General features: G+C 32.9%; 1 protein-coding gene across 1 annotated transcript in view; it reads left to right on the top strand.

Moving 5' to 3' along the window:
• Positions 1–17,000, top strand: part of LOC143248190 (atrial natriuretic peptide receptor 1-like) — a 44,694-nt gene that overhangs the window by 5,758 nt on the left and 21,936 nt on the right. Inside the window, exons 3-11 of the mRNA XM_076496622.1 lie at positions 749–840; positions 1,582–1,723; positions 3,315–3,399; positions 4,880–5,012; positions 7,113–7,175; positions 10,686–10,763; positions 12,245–12,349; positions 13,840–13,911; positions 16,377–16,536. Coding sequence (XP_076352737.1) covers positions 749–840; positions 1,582–1,723; positions 3,315–3,399; positions 4,880–5,012; positions 7,113–7,175; positions 10,686–10,763; positions 12,245–12,349; positions 13,840–13,911; positions 16,377–16,536 — 930 coding nt within the window. The remainder of the gene's footprint in view (positions 1–748; positions 841–1,581; positions 1,724–3,314; positions 3,400–4,879; positions 5,013–7,112; positions 7,176–10,685; positions 10,764–12,244; positions 12,350–13,839; positions 13,912–16,376; positions 16,537–17,000) is intronic.

Here is a 17,000-nt window from a genome sequence, read left to right as displayed (position 1 = left end):
GAAGTACACAGAAGAAATTGATATAAAACAAACGTGGACAACAACGTGGAACTGTTTTAAACCTTAACAATTTAACGAATGTGTTCGATACTGGACAATTTGTAGTTATCTTCATTATAGGGGGCCCGGCATGGCCTAGCGGGTAAGGCGTGCGACTCGTAATCCGAGGGTCGCGGGTTCGCGCCCGCGTCGCGCTAAGCATGCTCGCCCTCCCAGCCGTGGGGGTGTATAATGTGACGGTCAATCCCACTATTCGTTGGTAAAAGAGTAGCCCAAGAGTTGGCGGTGGGTGGTGATGACTAGCTGCCTTCCCTCTAGTCTTACACTGCTAAATTAGGGACGGCTAGCACAGATAGCCCTTGAGTAGCTTAGTGCGAAATTCCAAAACAAACAAACAAACATTATAGGGATAATTAAAAAAATATTTCTACTCGTCTTTAATGAAATGAATTTTAATAAGTTAACGAAGAAAAACAAATATTTAGTAATAACAACTCTTTGCAGGAAGATACCGCTGTGAGCCCTAGTTCCTGATCGTGTTTAATTTTGTGGAACTTTGTTTTCTGACCTTTTTGTAAAATAGCCATGATAAACTGTGGTTACTTTTAGACAACTAGAACATGAAAAAATGTTTTATTTCAATTTCTTGTGGTTTTGGCTTTCTATTTGTTTAGGAACCGATTCTTTAACAAATATGAAACTGACTATGTTTACAATTCTTACCGTGAACTTTAACCTTTTTTTCCAGGTACTTCAGGAGATCTATACATAAACATCAACGGTGATAGGGAACCAAACATGGTGTTAAAAGATTTTAAGAAGGAAACTGGAGTGTTTCATGTAAGATAATACAGTACTTTAACAGTTTAACAATTTTGACCATCTTAGGTTAAAACCAAAATGTATGAGTTTTTGGTTTTATATTGTGGATTGTGCTTGACTTGTATTATTTCGAGTTTGTTTTATTGTGCTTAAAATAATGTCAAGGTTTCAACTTCATTTATTGAATATACTGATAAATCTAAAGTACATTGAGCTTCAATCGTGTGCGTGATACGTGGTATTAGTATCAAACTATATTATATAATTAAAGGCACTAAACCTAAATCTAAAAGAATATTTCTTTGCCTTACGATCCTATTTTAGGCTTACATTAATTTATTTTGGTTTATTACATCATCAGATCACCATAGAAACGATACATTGAAATACCACGTTTGTTTAAGATTAAACTACTTATATATTCTTGACGTTAAACCAAAACAGACAGAAAATGGCAATGTATAGCTACTACACTGTTTCACATTTATAGCCATTACACAAATATTTTAGTCCATTTTAAATACTACAACTTTGTGTTTGTCTTATGGTTGAAAAGTGATAGTATTTCCAGACCAGTTAGGGTTAGCACAGAAACTACAGCTACAGAAATATTACATAAAATCTAAATTTATAATCAGAAGATCGCGACACAACATTTAGTCATCTTCTTATCCTACTTAAGTTTACGTTAAGATTATATTTTTCAAGCAAATATTAAGCTATTTCCCTTGCGTTGTTTTTATTTTTTGTCACTTTCAGAAAGTAGCTGTCTACAATTCTGTTACTAAAGTATGGAAAACAATACCTGGCGTTTCAATTCACTGGCCGTACAGGAACTCTTCGCCTCTCGATGTACCCCTCTGTGGCTTTGATGGGCGTCACCCAAGTTGCCAAGAAAACAGTTAGTATCAAACGTAAATTATTCTACTTCTTGAAAATATAAGCACTGTGTTTCAAATGTTCCCTTTGATGTAATTGCGAATTTGGCGTATTCTATAAATGTGTTTAATCGAATTAATCACAGAGAAAAATAATCACATCTGATTTCTATGATTTATAATATGTTTATGTTGTGTTATATACACATTATAGAAAATTCGTGGGACTATGACCCACATTTACAGGTCTGCTGTAATACCAAGTTACTACTTGAACATTTATTACATTGTATTTTTTTATTTCAATGATTTTTTTTAATTTCGCGCAAAGCTACACGAGGGCTATCTGCGCTATCCATCCCTAATTTAGTAGTGTGAAGCAAGAGGGAAGGCAGCCAGTCATCACCACCTACCGCCAACTCTTTTACCAACGAATAGTAGGATTGACCGTCACTTTATAATGCTCCCACGGCTGAAAGGGCGAGCATGTTTGGTGTGACGGGGATTCGAACCCGCGACCCTCAGTTTACGAGTCGAATGTCTTAACCCACCTCGCCATGCTGGGCCCATTTCAATGATAATAGCCACTGTAAAAAATGTGTTTAGTTTATTTAGCTGTGAACAATAATTAATAAGCGTGCTTATCTACGTGTGTTAATTTGAGGGTAAAGATTTTATTGATATGGTTTAGGTGCAAACGTTTATGTTGTCAATTTTATGACTTTGTTTCAATTTCTTTTAAATTTCTAACGTTTACATTAATATACATTAAATTTGTGGAGGATCCAAATTTTATATTCTACAACTACATCTCTAATGTTATTTAAGTTTCTCTAAACTTTGCTAGGATATCTTTCTTAAACTCTGCTGTTCTGTTAATATCCCTCCAAATAAGTCTATCTATAGAATTTCCATAGATATCTCGGATCTTCTTGTATGAACAAGCGATTATAGCTACCACTTTCAACTGTAACCATTTCTCTGTACCAAAACCATCTAGGTTAATTGTTTAATGGCCGGTGTTTAGTAAGTTTCCCCAATAAACTACGTCACTTATCTTATTATCTTGCTGTTTTTAAAGACTACGTTAGCACTGGGAGAAGGCAGCTAGATAACAACATCCTCCGCCAATTCTTTGGCTACTCTTTATCAACAAATAGTGGAATTGACCGTAAGATAATAACATTCTCAACGTTGAAATTTTATGGAACAGGATCCGAATTCTTGACCCACAAATTGCGAGTCGAGTACCCTGATCATCAAAACATGTTAGATCGTTCACAGGAGAAGCTAGGGCTATCATTTAGTATTTTTTCGCACTAAAAAAAACACAAAAATAAGTCATTATACATAAAACAACAGACACATGTATTATATTATGCACTAGACTGGTTTAAAAAATTTAAAAAGCGTAATTCGCACCATTAATAATGATAATTTATTCGTTTAAATAAATATCTATGTATCAATAAAACTGGTTACCTTGTGTTTCAGATAGGGTTTGTTTCCAACATGGATCTGTTCATGAGTTTTTACTTATTCTGAACATAACAAGTACTAACACGAACTATTTCTGTTTTTATTCTTCATCGATTCATTTTGGTGGATACAAAGCCTCGTTCTCAAATTACATTTCATCTCTACTGGCCGTCTTTACGGTACTACTTGTGTTAGCCATTGGAACGTTCGTTGTATACAGGTAAATATTGATACTTTATAAACCATGAAATCTACACGAACATTAAAAAGAATTAATGAACAACTCTTTATAAAGATGGGTTTCAGATACTGCAGAAAAATGTTGATTTTTATTTTATTTTTCTGCTGAATGATTCATTGGAAAGTCAGTTAAAACCCAAAACATCTGTTGTTAATACGTGTAATATACATCTGATCTATAACTAACAATCCATAAAGAAATGTGATAAGCTGATGACACCACAATTATAATTAATAATATAAATATGTAATATAGATTGAAGTCAATTTACTAGCCATCTCTTATTCTCTTAAGTGACTTTACTGGATTAATAAACCATCCTATCACAGGTGTCATTGGTTTAGGTCAATATGTTAACTAATACTGCTTCAAAGTTGGCAGGATACATAACTATGTGGTATTATAACTTGTTAGTTTGGCTACTGATGATGGAGACTGTATACGACAGTAAAAGCATTTTACTGTAAAATGGTGTATTTAACCTATGGTGATGCGTGTAGGTTACCAATTGTAATGATACAAAAGCTGAAACCGATCTGTCTACATCTACTAGAGTATGTGTGATGTAAGGTTACATGTTTATAGTAAAATACGTGCATCAACAAATATGCATACGAGTTGTTGCACACGTGTATGGACAGTACATAAAATCATTAATTAGTGTTGTATATAAATGTATCATATAGACTAAATATATCATATAGACTAAATGTATCATATAGACTAAATGTACCATATAGACTAAATATATCATACAGACTAAATGTATCATATAGACTAAATGTATCATATAGACTAAATGTATCATACAGACTAAATGTATCATATAGACTAAATATATCATATAGACTAAATGTATCATATAGACTAAATGTATCATATAGACTAAATATATCATATAGACTAAATGTATCATATAGACTAAATATATCATATAGACTAAATATATCAAATAGACTAAATGTATCATATAGACTAGATATATCATATAGACTAAATGTATCATATAGACTAAATGTATCATACAGACTAAATGTATCATATAGACTAAATGTATCATATAGACTAAATATATCATATAGACTAAATGTATCATACAGACTAAATGTATCATACAGACTAAATATATCATATAGACTAAATGTATCATACAGACTAAATGTATCATATAGACTAAATGTATCATATAGACTAAATATATCATACAGACTAAATGTATCATATAGACTAAATATATCATATAGACTAAATATATCAAATAGACTAAATGTATCATATAGACTGAGAACACAAAGTTTGAGATCTAAAATTTATTATGATTTCTTTACTTTATTTTTGTTAATATAACTAAATCCATATAAAGATTCCTTCTTCTTCCTGTAAGTATTTTGTTCTCTACAAGATAAACAGAATATACCAGAAGTGATAGTAGGCCTAAATGTAGCGTTTGATTTTTTAGAAAACTAAAATTCGAAGCTGATCTGAATGATTACTGGTGGAAACTCGATATTGTTGATATCAAACCTGAAGATAGCCAACAACCTAGTGAAAACCTTATTGTCGGTGATGTCACTCAACCCGTGAAACCCAAGGTGAGATGAATCATATTCTATAATTTATAATTTAGACCGTGAAGTTTGTTTTTGAATTTCACGCAAAGCTACAGGAGAGCACTGTTAGATTAGAAGAAAGGCAGCTAGTCGTCATCACCCACCGCCAACCTTTGGGCTACTCTTTTACCAACGAAAAGTGGGATTGACCGTCACTTTATAACGCCCCCACGGCTAAGAGGGCTAGCATGTTTGGTGTGACAGGGATTCCAACCCGCGACCCTCGGATTACGAGTCGAGTTTTTAAACTATCTAACCATTTCAGGCCTTCCTTGTAGTCCATGAAACATTGTATATATAAATCAATACTTTGGTCACAACTTGTTCTCATCATGTAATAAATAATATCATGTTTAGACCATTAAAAAATATTATTTTAACGTTGATGACAACATTGGTTTTCGTCTAGTTTAACAATGATGGAAAACACACATCCGACCATTGTCTTCAAACATACGTGTATCGTTTCTAACACAGATGAATCATTGCAACACACGTACGTGAAATGACCCCACATTTAATATTTTGATATAACATAAAGCAAGCTGGTAATGTTATAAAATTGGACGACCATGTGACAAAAGTATCAACCATATGTCAGGATCAGATATAACTGTGCGAACTTGTTTCACACTTGTGTGTTAAAACGTTAAAATATCGGACACTTACAGCTAATAAGTGTAGTGGTTACGGTGGGATTTTGAGAAAGGTGGAATAGCCTTGTGTGATACACTATAACATTCTCTCAAAATCTCAGGAACGTTCAGGCTAAAATAATTTTAAATCCTGTTTATAGCCACACATTAGCTATAATTAAAGTACACGTGTTATGTTCAAGTATTGGAAGTAAGTTTTCAATTTTTGATCAGTGAATGTGTAGATACATTGAACTATGTGCTACATGTTTGATATAAGATGTGTAGTTGTGATTTAAACATGGGTTTGTCTTCCTTCCTGTAATGATTCAATGGGTTAATTTCAGAGATTGGTTAAAAAGTAACTGAGTAATAGGCAACACAAAATAAACCCATTATTAAATATACTGGTTTTATATTGTGTACGAACTTGATTTCTAAACATATTCGCTAATTAACAAAGGATGACCTATGAAGGTCCAAAGTTGTTCTATACTTTATTTACAGTTTTAATACCCACACCAGGCGTCTTTAGGATACATTTTTACTTTTATTTTGATAATAACCTACTGTAACACATGTTTGTCTATCATGAATAACTGTCTCTATGTTACATCGATGGAATGTGACGTTTGGAACTTCAATATTATGGCACTTTTATATCTTTTCGTGTGTTCTATCTTTACGGCATTAGTAACATAACCCTGCAAATTCTTAACACTAGTATAAAACAAGCCTAAAATCTCGAAATATACCTTTATAACTTATATTGCTAAACAGACGCACACGGTGTAATAAACTAGACATATTCAGTATGATAGCTACCAGTGAACCATATATTTTTACTAGCTGTACATAAATTTGCCGCTATAGATTAGAGACAAAACAGTTATTCAACACGACGCCAACCGAGGATGCTCCAGTCGAACACTGCAGGTTGATCATCACTCTTATAACTCATATAAGGCCCCAAGAGCGGATAGCGATCTGGGGGAGGGGGGATAACGGAGCACAAAGTAATTTCGCAGTGTAAGACTAGAGGGAGAGCAGCTAGTCATCACCACCCACCGCCAACTCTTCGACTACTCTTTTACTAACGAATAGTGGGATTGAGCGTAACATTATAACGCCCACACGGCTGGAAGGGCAAACATGTTTGGTGTGACAAGGATTCGAACCCGCGCATTTATGACGTATAATACGTTTTAAGAATATACATAATCTAAGCGACCCTTGTTAACGTAACCGTTATAAGAATTTTACTCAATTAAGCCTAAATTATGACAATCTATTTTTATGTTAATTATTACTATCCCACTATATTTTAAATAAACAACTTTTACTTTATGTGAAAACAGATAATTTTACTTTAAATACTAGCTTTGTTTCTTTGACCTGGTTTCAAGTAATTTTGTTCGTCACTAATCTAATCGTTTTTCCTTCTTAGAAGTGTACCTCTGAAACACAAGAAACTCTGACTGGGCCTCAGATATTTGTTGCAACGTTCAAAGTGAGAGATTATGGTCTTTTAATTGCAAAATTTAGAATTCTATGATGACTAGAATATTTTTTTTCTAAAATGCCGCATTTTACTGCCTATAAGACACTACATCGTGGAGGACGCGCCCTGATTTTGGAAAGATAATTCTTAGAAAAAAATACTTTGACTCAGCAACCACCACCTTGATGTAATCTTGACTTTTTTCAACCTACTGAGTAAATAGAGTCAAATACACCATATTATTCACAGTATATCAACAGTATTAGTTAAAGTGAATGTTTTATGCTATTCAAAGCACTTGTAATTGGTAAGTAATGAAATTATGATTTGTATGAGAGACCGTTTTGAGTTAACCCTAAGCTAAGGTAAGTAATGGAATTATGATTTGTATGAAAGACCGTTTTGAGTTAACCCTAAGCTAAGGTAAGTAATGAAATTATGATTTGTATGAGAGACCGTTTTGAGTTACCCCTAAGCTAAGGTAAGTTATGAAATTATGATTTATATGTGAGACCGTTTTGAGTTAACCCTAAGCTAAGGTAAGTAATGAAATTATGATTTGTATGAGAGACCGTTTTGAGTTAACCCTAAGCTAAGGTAAGTAATGAAATTATGATTTGTATGAGAGACCGTTTTGAGTTAACCCTAAGCTAAGGTAAGTAATGAAATTATGATTTATATGAGAGACCGTTTTGAGTTAACCCTAAGCTAAGGTAAGTAATGAAATTATGATTTGTATGAGAGACCGTTTTGAGTTAATCCTAAGCTAACCTCTTGTCTTAACCATCACTTTTGTCTTGGAAGACACGTGGGGAATATTCAAGAAAAAAAAAGTACGTCTTACAAGGCGTAAAATACGGTAAATAATATGATGGTTTCGTGAAGTAACTTGTTCTCATACACTTGTGAATATTTACTGAAGCTATCATTAGGTTAATAACGAATATATTTTTCAAAACGATTCATATTATTTTTTGTTTATTACTTATTTGTGTTAATAAACTAAAAAAAATTATAAACTTATTAAAATAACACTCTTCAAATAATCTATTTTATAAAAGTAGTTTTTGTAAGCTGTACTTTTACTGTTTTTACTTATGCGTGCCAGAAGGCACGTGAAGTTAATACTTAGACACTAAGCTGTACAAGTGTACAAACTGTAGAAGGCATTAGAAAATGATTAAAAGAAGCTATCCGTGTTTGTGCTACCGCCATTTTGCCAGATATATTGTATTTACACAAGAATAACACATTCAGAGAAGCAGGAAATATGCCAGTGTTGACAACCAGTCTAATACTTGTGCACCGTTTGTATAACACAGGTTTCAAACCTTTAAAAAAGCACGTCGAATAAAAAAAATATTATACAGAGATCGATTTAAAGAATTGATATCAGGATGGGATCAAGACAATCAATATTATTGGATACATATTTTAAAACTGCTTGCTAACAAAGTAAACGTAAATTCTGTATTATTTTGCTGTCATGTTTGAGTAATTTTAAAAATACCAGAAGCATGAGTTACTAGTTATTTTTGTGTTATAAAGTGTATGTTAGTACTGACGTAAAGGGTAACTAACAAAGATGTAACGTCACACCTGAAACGAATCAATAGCATCTGTCAGTTTGTCTGGCAGAAAAGAGAAACTATCATTTCTGTCTGTTCTACGGTATATTCTGTAACTCAAACTGAGTCCATCTCTTTCTTTGACTTCACAAAGTGTTTACAAGAAATTTCATTGGATTTCTCTTTCATTTGTCTCGTAAATCATGTTCAATCCGACAGATTGTTGCATCTAGTGACAAATGACCAAATAACACCTTTCACAGAATTCCCAAGCTCACAGCTGAAATGTTTAGCAAAGTTTGTTTGTTTTTTAATTTAGTGAAAAGCTACACGAGGGCTATCTCTGCTAGCCGTCCCTAATTTTGCAGTGTAAGACTAGAGGGAGGGCAGCTAGTCACCACCACCCATCGCCAACTCTTGGGCTACTCTTTTACCAACCGCGACCCTTGGGTTATGACTCGAGTGCCTTAACTACCTGGCCATGCCGGGCCATTTTTAGCAAAGTAATACTTTCTGAAGCTTAATCGTAATTAACATATCGGGTACAAAAACACCCTTCATAGAAAAGACAATAAAACTAAAAACTAGAAGAATGTTTGTTTGCCCTATGCTCCTTTTCCAAGTTTGCTGTTGTTTGTTTGTTTTGAATTTCGCGCAAAGCTACACGAGGGTTATCTGCGCTAGCCGTCCTTAATTTAGCAGTATAAGACTAGAGAGAAGGCAGCTAGTCATCACCACCCAATGCAAATTCATGGGCTACTCTTTTACTAATGAATAGTGGGATTGATCGCAGCATTATAACTCCTTCACGGTGTAAAAGGCAAGCATGTTTGGTGTGACGTGGAGTTTGCTATTGATTTATTATAGTCTTTTATAGCATCAGATCAATTAGGCTTACAACTGTGTTCATGTAAGTAACCTACAGGAAACATTAATGAAAAAATTATTTCTAGCAATTAATTACAACACGTTACAAAAGTAATTCGATATGGTAACACGGTAATGTGTCACTTCAAATACGAACGTTTATGTCGCTGACAGCGTACTTACGAACTATATAATTTATTTTAGAACATTAAACAATACAATGTCGCTTAGTTGAACAATACAATTTCGCTTAGTTAAACAATGCAATGTCGCTTAGTTAAACAATACAATGTCGCTTAGTTAAACAATACAATGTCGCTTGGTTAAACAATACAATGTCGCTTGGTTAATAATTAAGTCGAAAATGTATACCAATGTTGTTAAACAATGTAAACCTAAGAGCTACGTCATTTTTAGAAGGAAGAATTTCAGTCTATACAAGAATGTTTTAGGACAGGAATTGGTTCTGAAATCATAACCTAAGCCTATCCTATCACGAGATGAAGGCTATAGTTACGAAACAGAATCTTCTGATCGCAAAATGTCATTCCATTGACGCTGGACATATCTATCTCATTGCACCATTACAAGTATTTATATACTTGATTTTGATAACAGTAATTTCTAGTTGATGAAGGCTTGTGGCCACAACAAAATCAGTAAATGTTTACTGATTACGAGAATAAAAAATGAATCACACCAACTTCTTTCTACCTGATGCTTTTCAAGTCTCCTATGAAGCTAAGATAGACTTTCGTGACGTCAACTTGTTTCGATGACTCAGTAAAACTGATATCAATTGAAAGTGAATACCTTATTGTATTCTAAAATTGTTCTTCACAGACGTTTGTTTCAATGAGATCTTCTACGTTCTGTAATAGTACGTAATTATGTCCACCTGATGGAGCACGATTGACTTTGGAAACATCAGTTCCAAGCGTGATATAGAGCCAAGAATATCTTCTTTATCAAATGTGATTAACTTGTCTTTTCTGCTGATATGTTATGCTTTGTTTTATGTCTGAATTAAGGTATGGATATATCTTTCATCCAGAACTTTTTCCTTTAAAATTATATTGACCAGAGCCTGAAAGTGTCCGTAAAGGAGTTACATGTACTACATATAAAACTGACACGACATCTGCTGATGGAGATCCGACAGGTAAATATTGTTTTCCGATTTGGCGTTTCGTTAAAAGAAAAAAGAAACTGTATTTGAAGAAAAATTATACAATATATTTTATCTTTTGGTTTCAAATGGTTTCATAAACTACAGTAGATTGTTAACCGTCGTAATAGTGTGCACGAGATTTCTGAGGGAAAAATATCATAGTTCAAATAAAGTGACAAAATTCAAAAGTATATCAGTTTGAAATTAACTTTTACAAGAAATCTACACTTGTTTTATAATAAAATAATTGTTTATAGTATTCAACGTTTCACCAAATTCTATATTTAAAATTGTCAAAATTATTTTCACTTTATAATGATAAAATATGTTTCATAGTTTTATTTTATATCTTTTTAACGTGATTATTTTTTACTTATGTAACATGAATATCGTACTTCTGTTTGCAGTTAATCACATACAAACCGAAAATTTCCAATTAATAGTGATTATTTCTGTATAAAGTCCAAAGCCACACAAAGAACTGTTTGCAATTCGCCTACCAAGGATATAAAGCTTATTTTTATCATTATAAACCCTCAGACTTCGTGCTGATCCACTGGAGGACTTCAAGAGATGTCAATTATTGTTTAGCTGAAAGAATGGCAGTCCATAAACTTCTGTTCCAGACTGACCACACTGATGCATCCCGAAGAAACAAATATTTATATTAACGCATTAATTACTGTTAATTTCTGTGTTCATGATCATGGTGGCGTTTAACTGAAAAAAAAAAGAGAAACAACAAACAAGCTTCTAATTATTAATATGTTCGTACAAGTTTACCTAATGTATTACACAAATTATCGATACTTATTGAAACATTAAAAGTATTCATAATACTCACACAAAACATGATTTTAAATACATCAACTTGAAATATTAGTAAAATACCACTGTTGAAACGTCAAACTTTAAAAACGAAAAGTTTAAATATGTAATAATTATAATTTATAAGAATTCTTTTCGAATTACCTTCAAGCTAATACATATCTGAGAGCGAGAAAATCACATCTGCCATCACAAAAGTCAACTTCACCTTCACAACAACTACAATAACTTCACGTAAGTTTAACTAAACCATTTTAAAGATAACTTCTTAGTAACTAACACTGTGAATTAAGATTACAGCGCCATAAACTGCTGCAAACTGTGGTTGGTATATTAGCTCAAAGCTGCACAATGGAATACCTGTCTACCTTGGGAAATTGAATTTAGGATTTTAACATTGTAAGTCCGCAAACTTACCGATATCCCACCAGTTAGCTAATATAAGTTAAGCTCTAAATAATATTATTAGAAAATGACAGAACTGACATAGTTTCAGGGCATATTTATACTTTTCTTAAACCTGTTTAGTATGATATCATAAACTGAATATTTAAAACCAGGTTCTATAAACATAAACGTTTATTTCTTTAACAAAATTATAACTCCATTCTTTTCACTTGAACGTGTATATATTTTAATTTCAGATGAGAGACGAAATCCATAACAACGTAAACCGATTTGTAGGCCTTTGTCTGCACGAGCCGTATGTGTATATTGTATCTGAATATTGCCAGCGTAGAAGTTTATGCGTAAGTGTTATCAGTATTTATACAGTGTTCGTATATATCACACGTTTTATTTCTGTTAATTATATATATATATATATCTTTCAAAAATATTCATGCATACAGATGTAAGTAGGTTTAACATAGGATATAGCGTTTATCTATCTATCGTTCTGTGATATTCATCTGTAGCAGTGGGTCCCAACCTTTTTTATGCCCCGCACCCCTAAAAAAGTTTAATATGTTCTTGCACCCCTCACAGTAATTATTTATTTAAGAATAAAGGTGAAGGTGGCCAAAATAAATGTTATCTCGCACCCTCAAGGGGTGCGAGCACCCCTAGTTGGGAACCACTGATCTATAGTATCTTATGGGAATATTTTCGTACAGTTGAACGCAATTTTCTCAAAGGAGAACGACTTACATTGGTGTGATAGGTAACATCTTGAGTAATTCATCTGTCGAAATGGTTTATTTATTTAATTTTGAATTTCGTGGAAAGTTACACTAGGGCTATCTGCTCTAGCCGTCCCTAATTTAACAGTGTAAGACTAGAGGAAAAGCAGTTAGTCATGACCACCCACCGCCAACTCTTGGGCTACTCTTTTCTAACAAATAGTGTGGCTGACCGTAACATTATATATCGGAATGACCATAAGGCGATCTTGGTAAGCACGTTTACCCCGAGATGGACGATATTTTTTATATAATTATTTGTCTTCTCAGTTCTGTTTCTCTCAAACTCTGACCCCCAGTGGCACAGCGGTATGTCTTTGGACAATTTCACAGACAACTTTCTTTGGGTTTCTCATTGTAATCAGTAATTCTTTCTTTGGTCTGTGAGACTCAAAGAATTCATAGCTACTTTTAAAACAAAAACACTCTGTATATTTAATTCTGTTAATAAAGAAAGTAAATTAGGAATTTTTAAATTTATTAATCTGAATATTACAACAAGTTCAATCTGCTTAGTACCCCATTACTGTTGAATTAATTTCAAAATTAAAATATATTATTGATAACGGATAATATGTTTGTTGTTAAATGCATAGATACACATTGGGCTATTTGTGCCGTGCCCACCATTACTATCAACAAAGTTTTGAAGATTATAAGCCGAGTGGGGGAGCTCTAGGATAATTAATTTTAAGAGGTATCCTTAAGAAAAACGCATGAAACACTTACTGTCACTTTTATAAAGGACTGATCGATATGTGTAATACCATATTATTATGCCCAAGAATGTATCCAAAGAACAAGTTGTTGTGGAAAGTTTGCGGTTTTAATATTTCCGCCTCATCGCCAGTAACTTTACTAACTTTACTAATTTTACTCTTAAAAATACATTTCGGACTTTTACTTCTTTACCGCGTATTTGTATTTTATTTTTAACAGTTTATAAATGAAGAACATTTTTTACATCTTTATGCCAGGTGTATGTTTTTTTTATATTTTACGAAATACTGTAAAAACCGTCCATCACAAAAATATAATTGTTTAATCTTTATTTTCAGGAACTACTGAATAATTATGATATAAATATCGACTGGACAATACGATTTTCCATAATCAATGATATTGTGCAGGTAAGACTTCCGATTTGTTTTGTTTCGGGTTTAGTGGTAGAGGGAAAACATAATGTAATATGCAGAGTATTATGGAAATTCGTTTATCGAGAAATTGCAGGTGGCGTAATAGGGTACATTGTTACACTTTTAAAATAGCTTGAATTACTAACGGTTTTGTTACTATCAGGTCAAGAGATGTTATTCATACACAGAGATATATAAGCACAGTGTGAAACAACTAAGTCACGTGATAAGAGACTGCTTAATGGCTTAGTGCTAGACTGTTTTGTGTTTGATCTTACACTTGTTGGTGTTTAGTTCTTTGTTTAAAGTGAAGGCGTTTCTAATGTACTCTGAATACTTTTCGCGTTACTTCTCAGTGGCACAGCAGACTGTCTACGGACTTACAACGCTAAAAGTCGAATTTTGATATGCATGGTGGGCAGAGCACATACAACCCACTGTGTAGCTTTATGCTAAATTTAAGGCAAACCTTTTAACCAGTGGTTCAAAATATTGAAGGTTTTTTTTTATGTTCTATGGCGAACGATTCTAACTGTTTTTTAGTTTGAAAGCGGTTTTTGGAATAAATCTGAAGTCGAAAGGAATTTTTTTTTTTATCTAAGCACAAATTATTTTTAAACTAATTTTATTAAATGGATGGTTCATTAAAATAAATATTGAGCAACATTTAGATTTTGAGCCTCTTGTTGGATGGTTCATTAAAATAAATATTGTGCAACATTTAGATTTTGAGCCTCTGGTTGGATGATTTATTAAAATAAATATTGTCCAATATTTAGATTTTGAGCCTCTTGTTAGATGGTTCATTAAAATAAATATTGTGCAACATTTAGATTTTGAGCCTCTTGTTGGATGGTTCATTAAAATAAATATTGTGCAACATTTAGATTTTGAGCCTCTGGTTGGATGATTCATTAAAATAAATATTGTCCAACATTTAGATTTTGAGCCTCTTGTTGGATGGTTCATTAAAATAAATATTGTCCCACATTTAGATTTTTAGCCTCTTCTTGGATGGTTCATTAATATAAATATTGTCCAACATTTAGATTTTGAGCCTCTTGTTGGATGGTTCATTAAAATAAATATTGTGCAACATTTAGAATTTGAGCCTCTTGTTGGATGATTCATTAAAATAAATATTGTCCAACATTTAGATTTTGAACCTCTTGTTGGATGGTTCATTAGAGAAAATGTTGTCCAACATTTAGATTTTGAGCCTCTTGTTGGATGGTTCATTAATATAAATATTGTGCACCATTTAGATTTTGAGCCTCTTGTTGGATGGTTCATTAAAATAAATATTGTGCAACATTTAGATTTTGAGCCTCTGGTTGGATGATTCATTAAAATAAATATTGTCCAACATTTAGATTTTGAGCCTCTTGTTGGATGGTTCATTAAAATAAATATTGTCCAACATTTAGATTTTGAGCCTCTTGTTGGATGGTTCATTAAAATAAATATTGTCCCACATTTAGATTTTGAGCCTCTTCTTGGATGGTTCATTAATATAAATATTGTCCAACATTTAGATTTTGAGCCTCTTGTTGGATCGTTCATTAATATAAATATTGTGCACCATTTAGATTTTGAGCCTCTTGTTGGATGGTTCATTAAAATAAATATTGTTCAACGTTTAGATTTTGAGCCTCTTGTTGGATGGTTCATTAAAATAAATATTGTCCAACATTTAGATTTTGAGCCTCTTGTTGGATGGTTCATTAAAGAAAATGTTGTCCAACATTTAGATTTTGAGCTTCTTGTTGGATGGTTCATTAATATAAATATTGTGCACCATTTAGATTTTGAGCCTCATGTTGGATGGTTCATTAAAATAAATATTGTTCAACGTTTAGATTTTGAGCCTCTTGTTGGATGGTTCATTAAAATAAATATTGTCCAACATTTAGATTTTGAGCCTCTTGTTGGATGGTTTATTAAAATAAATATTGTCCCACATTTAGATTTTGAGCCTCTTGTTGGATGGTTCATTAACAGAAATATTGTCCAACATTTAGGTTCTGAGCCTTTTGTTGTGAATATGCACGAGTTGTTTTCAGCAATAATTGGTGACAATTTGTTGTTGCTAGTGAGGGAATGTTTTCACAGTGTACCTCTAGCTTCAAGATCACGTTTATCCAGTAATAGCACACAAGACAGTTTCACAGTGTTGTGATCATTAGAAAGCACTGAATCTAATGACTTAAATTTAAAGGTGTGTTTTTACTCTGTTGTAGAGTTTATTAAGCCACGAATCAAGTTATAAAAGTTAAACATGATCAACTTATAACTGATTCGATTTTAACATTAAGTAAACAATCTGGTATTGAAGGAAAAATGAATAATTTTGAATTGATTTGTAGCCATTGCACATGACATCCACTTTTTCCCTTTGCAGTAGTTTTTCTTCTTCTTGTAAGATACATCAAACAAGACAATTTGTGTTTCTCTTCTAGGGCTTGATGTTTATTCACGGCTCATCAATAAACTACCACGGGAGACTGAAGTCAACCAACTGTCTCTTGACCAGTCGTTTTGCAGTCAAACTTTCTGATTTCGGACTTCGATCTTTAAGAAATCAATATTTTTTTCAACCAGGAAACATAATCGAACCAGGTGAATTTTTCTTCATTTGTTTTACGTCTCCATTTACTGATAGAATTAGGTATATAAATGTAGGTTTAACTTACCACTTAAAGTTGGCCCGGCATGGCCAAGTAGGTTAAGGCGGTCAATTCGTAATCCGAGGGGCGCGGGATCGAATCTCGGTCACACCATACATGATCACCCTTTCAGCTGTGAAGGCGTTATAATGTTTCGGTCAGTCCCACTATTCCCTCTAGTCTTAAACTGCTAAATTAGGGACAGCTATCCTCATATAGCCCTAGAGTAGCTTTGCGCGAAATTCAAAACAAACAAAGCAATTAAAGTTTACTTTCAAAACCTACGATCAAAGTTCGACAACTAAATGTATGAAACGAAATATATTCTTTAACTATAAAAATGAATTCATTTGTCGATGGAGAACCTTCCCTGAAAACTGTCGATTTTGTTCTAATCCATAACGTTCAACTAGTTTA

The sequence above is a fragment of the Tachypleus tridentatus genome, chromosome 4 (genome assembly GCF_004210375.1).
Source record: "Tachypleus tridentatus isolate NWPU-2018 chromosome 4, ASM421037v1, whole genome shotgun sequence".
NCBI lineage: Eukaryota > Metazoa > Arthropoda > Merostomata > Xiphosura > Limulidae > Tachypleus > Tachypleus tridentatus.
The sequence above is the reverse complement of the archived record's forward strand: the minus strand, read 5'-3'. Positions and strand labels throughout refer to the sequence as shown.